The 15,050-nt window shown below is 35.1% G+C and overlaps 1 protein-coding gene across 12 annotated transcripts in view; it reads left to right on the top strand.

The window, feature by feature from the left end:
• ITCH (itchy E3 ubiquitin protein ligase) overlaps positions 1–15,050 on the top strand; it is a 72,311-nt gene that overhangs the window by 52,379 nt on the left and 4,882 nt on the right. For 6 of the 12 annotated variants that reach the window (XM_049817545.1, XM_049817549.1, XM_049817548.1 and 3 more), the window contains 9 exons: positions 770–858; positions 1,527–1,686; positions 1,971–2,104; positions 5,972–6,112; positions 7,925–8,045; positions 8,801–8,905; positions 9,723–9,819; positions 10,200–10,272; positions 10,953–14,422. In XM_049817545.1, the coding sequence (XP_049673502.1) occupies positions 770–858; positions 1,527–1,686; positions 1,971–2,104; positions 5,972–6,112; positions 7,925–8,045; positions 8,801–8,905; positions 9,723–9,819; positions 10,200–10,272; positions 10,953–11,052 (1,020 nt within the window). In that variant the 3' untranslated portion in view covers positions 11,053–14,422. Of the gene's footprint in view, positions 1–769; positions 859–1,526; positions 1,687–1,970; positions 2,105–5,971; positions 6,113–7,353; positions 7,482–7,924; positions 8,046–8,800; positions 8,906–9,722; positions 9,820–10,199; positions 10,273–10,952; positions 14,423–15,050 lie in introns of those variants that run through there. The other 6 variants (XR_007508164.1, XR_007508163.1, XM_049817543.1 and 3 more) reach the window with 6 other exon arrangements.

Genomic DNA, 15,050 nt, shown 5'->3' with positions numbered 1-15,050 from the left:
CCTGTTGGGGTTATAAATTTTTTTGTGATGATTACTGCAGACATCTAGGAGAGATTTGAAAGTGCAAGTCTTGATCCAAATTCTGTGCCTCTCACTGCAAACAAAAACTTAAGGTTCTTGGAAACACAGAAGTGCTATGTGAAATTTTTTAGGTAAACCTACAACAGTTGACCAAATCAGCATAATTACAAATTTGGTCATTGTATTAAAACCAGCATCAGTAAAGTTCCTTAGCATTTAAGATTCTTCCTAACTTTTAAAAATTAAGCAACAAACCAGCTAGATTTTTATTATGCTCTTTAGGAGATGAAGCTATAAAATGAAGGGGAAAAAAAAGTTTATTATTATTTTGTTTCTAATTTATTTGTTTGAGTCCTTGATCATGTCTCTTCATTACTTGTAACTGGGATGCCATTCAGTATAGTATTTAACAAATACTGTATTGACTCACTTTGGGCCCATTATTTATTGGCTGGATTTCTGTCATATCCTTATAGACAGGTTGCTGGCCTAAGTATCCTGAGTCTTTAATTTCATAATTATTATTTCCTTTTCTCTTGCATCTTTGACTTTTTAATCTATGGAAATAGGTTTGCAGTAATGCTTCAGATTCCCTGAACATCCCGTAAGCAGGTACTTCATGTACTCATAGTTCATCTTATGGTCTGAATTATTAAATGCTATATTGCTTGATAGCAAATAGTAGCAAGTCTAGCCAGTGCTTATAGCTGTTTTCTTAAAAAGAATTGATTGTTTTTCTTTTACTAAGATAATGAGCTTCAGCCCTCAGGATCTACGGAGACGCTTATGGGTTATTTTCCCTGGTGAAGAAGGCTTAGATTATGGAGGTGTTGCAAGGTAAACTAAACTGATATGGCAAATAATATCTTTTTCTGCAAGTTATTGGTGTGAAGACTTCCCCAAAGTAGATACTTCCAACTGCAGTGCTTTCAAAATATTAGTGAAGTTTATTCCTTATCTTTCCTCGGAATATCTGAGGAAGACAGTTCTTTAAGATGTATGCATGTCTTAAAATTGTGTAAAATTATTTTCAATTCTCATTAGGAATTACTTTAATCCTCTCAGTCATTATAGATGCACAGTTTACTGAACTACAGTAAACCTTTGGTACAACCATTAATATCAAAGTGGAGGTTTATTGAAAAAGTGAATAGAAATCTACTTTCGTGTCAAAAGTCTTCACTGGAATGTAACGGAGTGCATATATTAATTAGCAGTCCCTAAAACCCTAAAGTTTAAATCAGTGGTAGACTTTTAATCTGCTTATTTAGATAAGGGTGGTTTTTATCCAAACCACTGACAATTGTACATCACTGTAACTTTGTACATTAATTTGTAGTTTGTTAGTTTCAACTTGGTTTCAGTTTGGTCTAGCATGCTTTCTGGTAAAGAAGTCAGATTGGCTACCCATGTGCCAACAAGTTCCTAAGTCAACATGAGTTAGCTAAAGTAATTTCTAATTGAATTTATTTTGAAATGTGTGTTTATTGTTTGTGTGATTCCAGGGAATGGTTCTTTCTATTGTCACATGAAGTTTTGAACCCAATGTATTGCCTGTTTGAATATGCAGGGAAAGATAACTACTGCTTACAGATAAACCCAGCCTCTTACATTAATCCAGACCATCTGAAATACTTCCGATTTATTGGAAGATTCATTGCCATGGTAAGTTCAAAAGTAGAAAAAGGTTGTAATGTAATTTTCCTATAAATAAATATTGTACCATCAGATGGATAATGAAACAAATTCATTTTTGAGTTTAAACTATTACCAGGTGTTTGGATGTAACTACTGTTGGTATAAAGTAATTCAGCATATTAGCAGTCATGATATTCCAGGTTGTTTTAATTCTTTGGCTGTCAGATTTCATTGGTACAGAGTACAGAATGTTGTCATATTAAGTATTCAATCATCCTTTGCATTATTTTGTCTGTTTTCATGTTCTTCAGGCTTTGTTCCATGGGAAATTCATTGACACTGGTTTCTCTCTGCCGTTCTATAAACGTATCCTAAACAAGCCAGTAGGACTCAAGGATTTAGAATCTGTTGACCCAGAGTTTTACAACTCTCTCATCTGGGTAAAGTGAGTTTGACTTGATTTTGTTCTTGAAATAGCAATACGATGTTTTTGGTTTTCACTTATGTCAGGAAGTAGATGTAAATTTATTACTAAAAACCCCACTGGAAAGTATAATACATCAATTGCAGAGCAGTACTGGAAATTTTACTATAATTTTAGATACACAAATAATAATTTTATAATGCAAAAGCCTTTCTGGTTCATTGAATATTCTACACAGCATCTTGCATTCCATTTTTGCTGTTGTTTAGTAAATCTAGCTACACATTATACAGATGTGGTAGTCTTGAACACTGTTACAAATAAAATGGCTTAAGTAAATTCCACTGAAACTTTTCAGATAACTGATAAAAAGAAATCAGCAAAAATCCGCTCAATGTTTCTCTAGTACCTGGTTTAGTTGGAAAACATAAAAAGTTTAGTGCTACAATAATGTGAAGTTAACAAATTTAGTTTATTATTTCCAACCACAAAATTCTTCTGTTAGTCATACCTGAAATTTGACTTCAAGGTTAATATTGGAAGATTTCATGCTTTAAAGAAGTTAATGCTCATGCATTCTTCTATCTGTCCTTGTTTTTTTTTTGCTCCAAGCTGAATGATTCAAGACCATTCCTACGTATAGCCTTCTATGTATGCATTGTCAGTCATCTGTCTATTCTACATTCATACTCTTTTTGAGTCCTCCTTCTCCCCTCCTTTGCAGATTCTTCTCCAGAGGGCAGCAAGTAGTAAGGATCTGGAGTTTGTAGACCATAATTATTTTGGAATTATGTGTTAAAAATATTTTAAGAAATAATTTAAAAAAACACTTAGATGTAAAGCATTGTAATTCTGTACTTATTTTATAATAGCAGGACTCCAGGATGTTGTAGTCCATGGTTGATGTGCACCATTTGTTTCAGTAACACAGGTGATTTTCATTTCCCTAAAGTTTAAAAAAAAAAAAAAAATAACAAGGGAAAGACAAAAAGACAAGTTCATTTAAAATTTTTTTCTTCCGCTATAGTAGAAACAATTTAGCAGAAAAATGAGTCTTTTTTTTTTATGTAACTAGAGAGATAAAATGTTTTACTAAAGAATCATACAAAACCAGAATAGTTTTACAAATTACTTGAGAAATTCATAAAAGGTGTGGGTATAGATTGGTTTTTAAAATTAAGAAATAAATATAAAAGACAAGATTGTAATCTTCTGTAGTGACAAATCTTGGAAGCATTATCTTAAATAACAAGGCAGGGGGAAAGCAGCTTTATGAGATGTTTACAAATTGAGATAGGAATTTTTATTTGGTTTTCAGAGAGTAGTATTTTCTGTACTCAATGTGTGTGCTGCTAAAAGGTGTAGCGAGTTAATATTCCATTAGGAAAACTTAAAATAGTTGCTATTTGAGTAAAGATGCCATGAAACTGCGACCTGAAAGGGAAGAAAAGGTCTCGAAGCTGTAAGTCTGAATTTCTGTAATTAAGGAATCCTGTTATCTGTTTTGTAGTTAGAAAATGTACGGGGTTTTGTTTGGTGTTTTTTTTTTTTAAATAAGGGCACTTTTTTGTCATCTTGTGGCTTACCGAGTTTTAGAGACCAAGCAAATATGATACAAGAAAATGCGAGTTATCGGGAAGAAATTTACATTAAATTGTGGGGGAAGCTATTACTGGTGAATGATCTTCTGACTAAATTGTAAGGAGTTGCACATGTAACATTTACCTTATGAACAGTATCAATCTGTTAATATTTTGTGGAAAGTCTAGAGTAAAAGGGTGGGGGTTTTAAGCCATTATATGGAGACATAGTTGCATCTTTGCATTTGTGTGTGCAGTGCACATAAGCTGGCCACTTTTCACATTTCAAAGCAATGGGTTTTCTTTATAATACCCAGTAATTGCAAGGTCTTTCAGTGCTGCTTGAGAGTGTTACATTTATTCTATATATGGTTCTTTTGGTGCATATGTAGTTTATAATGGTCTAAAAGAGAGCACAGAGGCTTCTGGATGTCAATATTAGGCTACTTGTCTATGGCAGTAATGGGGACTTGTCATAGACATCACAAACGACTTTTTCTCCTCATTTTAATTCAAAGTATGCAGTGTTGCCAGATACCACCCAGTGGATTGTTGGTGTGAAACTTCCAAGACTAATGAAAGATTTTGTCAAAGACAAGAGAAGCCTGCATCTGTAGTAAGGAACTAGAAAACTCAGAACTTGCTATCAAGAACAACTCTTACATCTCACTCTGTATATGAGGGTATCAAATGACTAAGCTGTGCTGGCTACATACGCTTTTATTATTCTGCAGTCAGTGTTTGGTTTTTTTGTTGGATTGTGTGTTGGGGTTTGTTTTTTTTTACCACAGAAGAAAGCAATAAGGAAGCTTAAGGCTGTAACAAGAACTTTTCTGAATGCTGTCTCTAAAGCAAATATGACCCAAATACCAGTAGCAATTTCTGAAGTGATAAAGAAATCTTCTAGGTTGGAGTCCATGAAAGGCTTTACCCTTTTGAAAAAACACTTAAGGATATGAAAACTGTGGAGAAAAAAACTTCAGTCCTCTGAGGGGTGCACAGTGAGCTCTAAGTACAGAGACCCAAACTTCAAGTTTAGTATAGTTGAGCCTGCTTATCTGTAGTACTGATGAAGTTATCCTCTAAGGAAATGACTGCAAATTTGTAGGGGAAGAAAGTCATGTCTGTCAGGGTGGGCATAATTTTGTTCCTCACCAAAAAAACCAAATTTTATAACTTTCCTGGAAGCTTTCAGTAGTTTTTAATTTCTTGGTGCTTTCTCCTATCAGGTGGCCATTTTTCTCAGTCCCACAATTTTGAAAATTTCACTGCATCATTGAGTTTGGAAGGGGGACCTCTAGAGGTCATCTAGTCAAACCTTTCTGCTCAAACTGAGCTAGAGCAGGTATCTTTCATTTTAAAAGGAAGAGGTTATTTTATTTCATCATCCATCCATCTGAAGCCTTCCCTCCTCATCTGAGATTTCATGCAATGGCATGTATGGAAAGATCAAGTTCAGAAGCACTGTTGCATCATGGTGCTAGGTAAACCACAGTGATGTTTTCAAGACTGACATTTCTATGTTACAGTTCAGGACAAATATCTTGATTTTGCACTTTATTTGGGGGAAAAATGGTCATCAAAACTTCTGCATATGCAGGTGATTCTTCACTTTACAGAAGAACTTTATCAACATATAAATTACAGGGTTGTACCTGTTATTCTCCTGGCTCTTAACACCTATAAAGAGAATAGAGTTTATTTGAGCAATGTTTATTGGCTACAGATTCTTCCTATGTTGAAATTTTTAAAAGAACTCCTCTTTAGCAGGAGTAATTGTACTTTGTTAACTTAGGAGCTTGGGACATTTTAGTATATGCTTACAAGATAGTCCATAAATATACTGGAGTTGAAGATAATTCATTAAGCATGCAAAGTCTTGCTTAGTTGCTTCTTATCTGCTATTGTCTGACAAAATGACAGCTATGTTTTAACCCAGTCCTTACGTTACCTGTTAGAAGAAGCAATCATGCAATGAAATATGCAAAAATGTCATTACTTGAAAAGTTCCTGTATTCCATAGACATTCCACAGATCATAGTCAGCAGGTAGTTTGTCAGCCTTGTGACTGGTAACTTTAAGGGTACTACTGATCAAAAATTTCTGATCAGGAGTACAATTCATGTATGCATATTAGTAAAATGAGTCAGTACTTGAAAAAACATAATTATTGTGTAAAGAACATTTCCTTATCTTGATTATTTAGCTCCAAACCTTTTTTTCTTAAGGTTCTTCATAACCATCTCCTCTACTGAGTACAAGGTCTCAACACAGTTATTTAAAACTAATTTTTATTTTTTCCTTACAGAGAGAATGATATTGAAGAATGTGGCTTGGAAATGTTTTTCTCAGTTGATAAAGAAATTCTAGGTGAAATCAAAAGCCATGATTTGAAGCCAAATGGTAGCAACATTCTGGTCACAGAAGAAAACAAAGAAGAATACATTAGGTAAGAATAAACGGAAGATTTTAAAATACTCTTATTCCCATCATTTTCTTTCTTTAGTTCTAGCAAGAAAAGATTGTCAACTATGTAATCTGAAGTATTGCTGAAATTCTGTCTCTGAGTAATTGCTGATGTTGGCAACAAGTGGCAATTGTATGGATACCCTATTTGAAAGCAGACTATTGATAGTAATAAGTTTCTAAAATCCACTTTTCCCAAAGATTACAGTTAGTAGAAGGTCCACCTTTTTCCTAGAGATATTTAAGTTTAGCAGAGCATCGTGACAACAAATGTGAATGTCAGGTATTTCATGAAATCGTTCATTACATGCATTTATTATTGGAATTATATTGCTTTATAGCCTGCTGATACTCTACCCAGCCATTTATGTTTGAGGTTTTTTTAAACTTAAGAACATTTTTTGATGCTTTTGTGATGATTCTTATTTTTTAAAGATACTTTGGATTACTACTAGTTTTATCTGAACTGGTCTTGTGTTATAATTAGGTCTTGGCATTTGTAACAGAACAGTGTTATGAATGCTGTATAAGTTGAATTGTGAATAAATGAATAAATGAAGGATTATGTTTGCAGTACCAGAATGTTTTAAAGCAATAGGTTAGAGGGAAGGAGCCTAAGAGCAATTAAAGAATAAAAATGTGAACAGTGACCTGCTTTGTCCTGAAATATCCCCTTCTTCCTCAATGTGCAACAGTACATAAGCTCTGCTTTAAGGTGTGTACTTCAATGTATAAGCTTGGAGGATGTGCTTGCAAAAAAAAAAAAAAAGTCACTCACATTGCAGGCACAAAATAAACTGGACCACAGCAGAATTTTCCTCTCATGAAGTGTTCTGTGAAGACTTCTTTCACAGGAAGGAGTGAGGGAGAAGGGAGTGGATTTTGTTTTCATCCCATTAGTATTCTGAAGACATTTCAGTGGTTCACAGAGAAGGTAGTATTTGCAGAAGAAACATACTGGCGTTTTGCAGTTTTGCAAAGTATTAATATTGGGGTTGCAAATGGGGAGGATCTGCAGAAAACCATTCTCTTCTAGTTTCTAGGAACCCAGGGAGAGCTCAGATTCCAGTTTCACTCACATTCTTTTGTCTTACTCAGTCCTGCTTTAAGTCCCCAAAGCTTCTAGGATTGAAATCAGAAAATAGCCATCTCTCCTTTAGACTCCAGTTCTCCTGACAGGTTAGGCTTGAATTCAGCATAATATCTGCTTCTCCCTGGGTTCAGGTTCTTCGGGTCTCCTGCCTGCTTTTCACCTTTTTATTAATGGAGAGTGGAATTTCTGCCACAGAGCAAAGTTTCATGATTAACAGAAACAAATATGGAACTTTCCAAATGGACATAGTCGTTTCTTGGTAAGCTAGCAGTCCTACTTATCTTCACCAGTACAACTTGACCTAGTTTTTACCTTTTCATGGATAATGACTGAGATTTCTGGGGAGAATATTAGACAAATATAGCTCTGCATTTTTTTCTTTCTTGAAATATTTAGGGACTGCTGTGCTCTCTTTAATATAATCAGTGAACAGATGCTGCCTCCTCTTTGAGTCTAAAATACTTTCTGTAGCAGAATGGTTGGAAACAGGGTTTTAACTTAAAGAAAAAACAAAATTGTTTGCACAGAGTACAGGTTACTAATAAAATTATACAATGCTCTATCCCCAGAACTTTCCAGACTTTCCATTTTTAATTTTTTTTTTTAACCTAGCTTACAGTTCATCTCAAAATAGGCTAACAAACATGTGGACTTGGGTTAGCACAGGCCATTTAAATTATCTTTCTGTATCTTCTTTTACAGGCTAGTAGCAGAATGGAGACTTTCCCGAGGTGTTGAGGAGCAGACACAGGCTTTCTTTGAAGGCTTTAATGAAATTCTGCCACAACAGTATTTGCAGTATTTTGATGCTAAGGAACTGGAGGTAAAGGATTGTTTGGCTATTGCTAGATCCAGGTTGTTATTCATAAAATACTTAAACTCCAGTCATTATGTCTGAAGAGCAGGACTCTCTTAAGGCTGACAACTCAGTTTTATAGGGTATATGAGGGAAACTTTATGGAGTAGTATTTGATTAGTGTGTTTCCTTTCACTTTCCTCTTTGCAGCCTACTTACATGTTTCTAAAAGCTAAGATTCTGCCAGTAGAAATTTCTTATCTAATTGCTTTTGTAATGCTCAGCAATTTGATTTGCCAGTATTCAAAGAATGAGTAACTTGACAGAGAGGGAGATAAAACCAGATATGCAATGGATGATCACATACAGACTGGGCCAGGTTTCTAGATGGTTTTGATCTCTCAAACTTACACTTTCTGAAGCATCTGTTCAATTTTAAAAGATAAAAACATAAAAACAAAACATCCTGTTCCTAGTGGAGAATTGTATGGCTGGGCAATGATAAACTTCCTGGCTTGAATTTGTAAATGCAACCAATTATTCCATTTTTCATAACAGAGATGCTTTCTATTTTGTGGCCTTTCCAAATACGCTTCATAAGCAGTCATCATTTTTTGTTGTAGAAGTTTTGAATAAAGTTTAAAATAAAAACCAAGTATACTGTCTTTGCAGATGCTTCCAAGTATGGGTGCAGTTGATGTTCTATTTTGCCATGTGGGAAGTCACAGAAGAAAAGTCATAACTTGTACTCACAGGCTGATTTCCCTTTTTCTCCCCTACAGGTGCTTCTGTGTGGAATGCAAGAAATTGATTTGAATGACTGGCAGAGGCATACCATCTACCGGCACTATACCAGGACCAGCAGACAGATAGTATGGTTCTGGCAGGTTTGTAGACTTTGTTTTATTCTCAGACCAACAGAAATTACAGAGCACAGCTACAGCTTAGTAAACAATAGTCAGAATTATCAAACAGATCTGTAGTGTGTAAATATAAATTGTTACTGCTAATCCAGTGTTGTGGTTTAACCCCAGCCAGCAACTAAGCACCACATAGCTGCTTGCTCACTCCTCCCCACCCAGTGGAATGGGGAAGAGAATTGAAAAAAAGTAAAACTCATGGGTTGAGATAAGAACAGTTTAATAGGACAGAAAGGAAGACAATAATAATGATGATAATTATCATAAAATGACAATAATAATAAAGGGATTGGAATATACAGAACAAGTGATGCACAGTGCAATTGCTCACCACTTGCTGACCGATGCCCAGTTAGTTCCTAAGCAGCGATTTCTTTCCCCCAGCTCCCCTTAGTTTATATACTGGACATGACATCACATGGTATGGAATATCCCTTTGGCCAGTTTGGGTCAGCTGCCCTGGCTGTGTCCCCTCCCAACTTGTTGTGCCCCTCCAGCCTTCCTGCTGGCTGGGCATGAGAAGCTGAAAAATCCTTGACTTAGTATAAACACTACTTAGAAACAACTGAAAACATCAGTGTGTTATCAGCATTATTCTCACACTGAACCCAAAACATAACACTGTACCAGCTACTAGAAAGAAAATTAACTCTATCCCAGCCGAAACCAGGACATCCAGCTATTAGTAACAGTCATGTAATTTGTTAATCTAAAGATGATGATGATGTGAAAATCTGAATATCAAGTCTATACCTAAATGTTTATTTCAATTACTATTTTTCAGTTTGTGAAAGAAATAGATAATGAGAAGAGAATGAGGCTTTTGCAGTTTGTTACTGGAACATGCAGATTACCAGTGGGAGGATTTGCTGACCTCATGGGTATGCATTAATAATCCCTTTAATGCATTAGATAATTTGGGTTTTTTTAAAGAATCAAGTTTTACATTTATGGACGTTTTTAATGAATTTTATATTGAATGCTATTTTGTAAATTCTGCATATACTTGAGCTATGATGGAAAAAGAGATGAGGGAATGTTTACATCTGTTGTATTGAGTTTCAAAATCTCTTCAAATTTATGTATTTCACCACAGGCATACTTTTCTAGACAGTGTTACATAGTGAAAGACAGATGTCTTTTTTTCTGTGCAAGTAATGATAATCTTGTGTTTAAGCCTTTCATACTTCTGTTGTAATGTATTACCTATTGATTACAAAGATAGCTAGATCTATGCCTTGTTTATTTGCATTTGTTACAGGGAGCAATGGACCCCAAAAATTTTGTATTGAAAAAGTTGGAAAGGAAAACTGGTTACCTAGAAGTCATACCTGGTGAGTATGTAACAAATCAGAGTATTAGTGTTGTTCTGGTTTTGCTGACAACAATGTACTTGGAGATTTTAGTAAATGGGTAATATATGTAAATGGTTGAGACCGTGTGAAAGCAAACACCAAGTTATACCAATAAACTTTTTTGTTGAATAATAGCTACACTTTTGAAAAACTCTTCTGGCATGGAGTAGATTCCATTGTAAATTCCATGGATTTGTGTATTACTGAAAATTTAAAGTAATAAACAGTATTGTCTAAAGAATTTGGGGTTGATATCACTACACTGCATCTTGATAGTGAAGTAGCCACATTCACTCTCCCTTCCCTAAAGAAAAGGTAGCTTATACTCAGTTCCTCAGGTGTATTAGTGTTTAGTAAAACCACACAAATTTAAAACTTCAAATGTGAATGATGACTCTAGTTAACAACTAGAAAAAGTTAGTGAAACTTCTTACCTAGTACACTGCATTTCTAGAAAACTATCACTGTTCAAGCACTTGAACTCTAACTTTTGCTCTTAGAAATGTATAAATTTTTGTCAGTAGTCAGCTCTTCACAGGGTATAAATCCAGGTATCCCATCTACACAGCAAAAAGTTTAATTACCCATAATCATAATGGATTTTTTTTTTGTGATGGTTTAATTATTTTTCAGTACTTAAGTTTCTTCTTTATTTTCAGTTTCAATCGCTTAGACCTTCCACCCTATAAGAACTACGAGCAGTTGAAGGAAAAGCTGTTGTTCGCAATTGAAGAAACAGAAGGATTTGGGCAAGAATAGCTAAAATTTGCACCTTGAAGAATGTGAACTCAACACGATGTATGTTCTTCACTTCTGCTTGTTGCACACTTCATTGTAAAGTAGTCTTGACTTGGATTTATTTAACAATACTAATGTGTAAGTAAATGGATATTATCCTGAGGTTTTATCCACATTAACTCTGGATTTCTACTGAGCACTTTCAGAAATCAAATGAGCAGATATGGCTACAAATGAAATATGACCTAAGTAGAGGTTTAATACAGCTTTGGGCTCTGCTTTGTTTTACCATTCATTAATTAGAATGTGTCCTTAATGACTGACAGATTTTTAACAATAGTTTTGTCTTTCCTTTTTAGTAGCATTTTTTGCTACTGATGCACTGGGAAGTTCATTGGTAGCTGCAATGCTGCAGCATCATCATAAGCCTCTTTACAGCAGGGTTATTAGAGCCAGCTTGTAACCATCCTCTGTGTACCGTGAGCAAATTAATTGCTTAAGCCCCTTTTTTTCTAACTCGAGTGTGGCCAGACTGTTTTTTCCCTGCTTGGAATCTGCTCACATGCCAGCTGGATTCAAGCTGCTGTTAAGGGGATGTCAAACTGTGGCACAAATCCAGGGCATAGCTTTGCTTTGGTTTTTCCCAATCCTGCTAATTTCAGCAAAACAGACACCCACCCAAAGTTGTTGGAACATTTCTGTGTGCCCTTAGAAGAATTCTGATCTTTTTCTGTGTAACACATTTAACTTTTAAATCAATCTTAACACTGTGGTACTTCACTAGTTTTGCAAAAGACAAGACCACCTGGGATTGCACTGATTCCATTTAGATTCCCGTTTGCAGACTGATGTTTCTTGTCAAAAGTGTTAACAGACATTATTCTCAGTGTTATTCTTCAATGTTGCAGCCAGTTTGCTCTGAAGACAATATTGGGTTCTCAGGAAGAGGTACAAAACAACTGGATTCAGAAAATGATAATACTTATTTTTGCTGATGAACTGATATGTGATACTGGCTAAGGCTAAGAGGATTAGAAAGTTCAGACATGGATTACAGATTTTATAAAAGCTGGAGCATCAGTAAATAGTTCTATAAAGACTGAAACTAAAGTTTTTTGGGGAGGTTTCTAAGCTAATTCACCCTAAGCTGCTTAGAGCTAGTAACTTTTGTAGTGAGTTCCTATTGTATTAATAAGATCTTTTACTTCCTTTTAGAATCTGTTCATATTCAATTCCCTTCTGGTTTACAATAGCATTTTGCATTTTACTGCTCCTTTAGACTGAATGCACTTTTTGGGTATGGTCAGCTCTTGCCCTATCTGAAGGGAGCAAAGCAAACTTCAATGAGATGAGCTGTTAGCTATAGTAAGAGACGTGACACTTGAAATAGCGTGTAGCACATAGTAAAGCATAACTGCAGCTCAAAGCATTGGGACAGGAGCTGTTTTTAAGAGGCTTCTAGATACTGGAGCTGAAATAGGACAGTGGGAAGCCGTAGAACTGAACTTCCAGTCTTGAAAAGAATATTTCTTTCCTGCTGTCCCTTCTGTCTAAACTATAAGAGGGAAAAACTGATTCAGGCCTAAGAAGAACGAAGACACTACAGTTTTTAACTGACTTCAAGAGTTTTTTGAGTCATACAAAGTAATAAATGCTTATTGGAAGGCAGAATGGTTAGACTTTAGAGTGAATAGCTCTTTTGTCATGCATATTCTAAGAAAGGCAAGGAAAAGTTTCTGATGATGCAGAAATGACCCTCTTTTACAGTTTCATTGATGGCGAGAACTAACCTGACTTCATGGTTTTACTAGGAGGAAAATCTGCCAACTTCAAAACATTTGATGGATATATTACAGCATACAGCTCATGAGGAGAAAAAAGCCTTATAAATATTTTCTGTTTATATTAATTCTTACAATGAAATGTAGTTATCTAACATATTTACAAGAGAGATTAAATTAAGCAAGATAATGCAAGATTAAGCTATGAAAAATAGTCTGTGTTCTGCATAATGCTTTATGATTCATGTAGGGAACCTAGAACTATTGTTAATGTATAAATATCACCCAAAAGGCTTTCAGCCCTATATTTTTAAAATAAAGAATAGTTATAATTGAAATAGCCTTAGCCCTAGTTCTATAGGGTATGGCTGTTTAATATTTTTATGGTTGAAATGTTTAGTTCAGGAAAAAGGTAAATGCTTGTATATATTTTTGCAGTCCGGTATTCCACTTATTCCATTTTTCTTTCTTTAATTTAAATGGCATGTTTATATGTCTCTTCTGCTGTATTAGGATGGGGGAAAGGGGGCTGGATATCCCAAGCACCAGATATGATTTTAAAATGTTGCAAATAAAGAATTGGGGGGGAGGGGGGGGATAATCTGTGAAACATTGGATTTGGCCAAAATATAAAAAATCCAAAGCAACTTTACTGTGTTAAATTGGCAATGTTTCTGAAGTCAGAGGTTAAGATTACTTAAGCATTTTACTTTGTCAGCATTGTGAATGCTAACAAATTGTTAATTTTTTACAGTGTGTTGTGTAGAAATAAAAAGGAATTAATGTAAGCCACTGGTGCACTTTTCTGTTCTTTATAGGGATCTGGTGAAAACAACATGTGGATGAGCCCACATCATCTTGTATCCCAGATAATAGGTTATTATGAATTGGACTTCCAAGTAAGATTTTCAGCAGAGATTAATGAATTTGTCTCCCACTACTTCAAATTATTTAGCAACCTAAGCTGCATAAATTCATAGTATGTCACAAATGTATATTCATACGCAACTGTCAATTGATCCTAGTTTTCAACTATTAAAATAGCTTTTATTTAGAATTTTGCCTTATGAGAATGACATGAGAAAATTAAATGCTGAGCCACTGATCTAAGAATTAACAAAGCCTTATTGTTCTGGGTAGCTCAGGAAATGTTAATATACTAATGAAATGCACCGTAAATGCATCATGTCTTCATCTGATCTAGTATGGAATTTCATTTTTTTTAATCCAGTTGCTTGTGTTTTTTAAAAAAAAAAAAAAAAGCTTTTTTTATTATACTGAGAAAAGTAAAACAAAAAAAATGCTTGGTTTTTTTTTTTGTTTGTTTGCATTTTTATTACATGCTGCACTGGATTTGTAATCTCAGCTCACTCTGTTATATTGGTATCTCCAGCCCCCTTTTTGTGGTCTCTTTTAATTTTCTTCAAGAATCACTGTTTGTGTATATGTGCTCTAGTGAACTCGTATATAAACTGGGATCAGCAGCACTGGATTGTAAAATACTGTACTGAAATTCATTGTTGAAATTTCCTTGCATTGTAATTTCAAATACTCAGGTAACTGTAACAGTATCTCAGTAAGTCAAATACTTTTATAAAACTACTTAAAGAGCTGGTAGTTTCGTCGTTGTTCTTCTGTGTTATGAAGCATCTGCGTGCAAATAAATTGTCTGTCTGCTTTTTGGGGGGTGAGGGGTTAGGCTGCCTGAAGTTGTCCTTCTAGCAAAGTTCTTTAGGAATGTTTCTTTCCTGAGACCTCTTTTTCTATTGTTGGTTGCATTGGAACTTCATTAGGAGATTTCAGACACAGCTGTCTTTGTGACTGGTTAGAAACTGCAAATACAACAATTCCTGAATTTTTAGTGCTCATGGTGCTGGGGATGCTGCCTCAAGGAGACAGTGAGGCTGCTGGTCTGTTAGTGGTGGTACTCTGAGGGAGATAGTCTGGAGAAAGGCTCTGCAGGAGCCACAGCTTTAACATTTTCTTGTACCACTATTGCGGTGATAACAAAAATGAGGTATTACTGTGCAAGTTTGTGTTTTCTGTTTAGGAATGACAGTTTGACAGGAAGGAGGGGAAAAAAGCTCAGATGAGACTGACCAGCCTTGTAGTTACCCTAATCCTCCTCCTTGAAAGGAGAAGTGGTTATTTACATTCTTTCTGTGATCAGGAACCTCCCCTGATTGCCTCAACCTTTCAAAGATAATTGGGATAGGCTTTACAATGACATTGGCCAGC

The sequence above is a fragment of the Accipiter gentilis genome, chromosome 14 (genome assembly GCF_929443795.1).
Source record: "Accipiter gentilis chromosome 14, bAccGen1.1, whole genome shotgun sequence".
Lineage (NCBI taxonomy): Eukaryota > Metazoa > Chordata > Aves > Accipitriformes > Accipitridae > Astur > Astur gentilis.
This window is presented reverse-complemented; position numbering and strand designations above follow the sequence as displayed.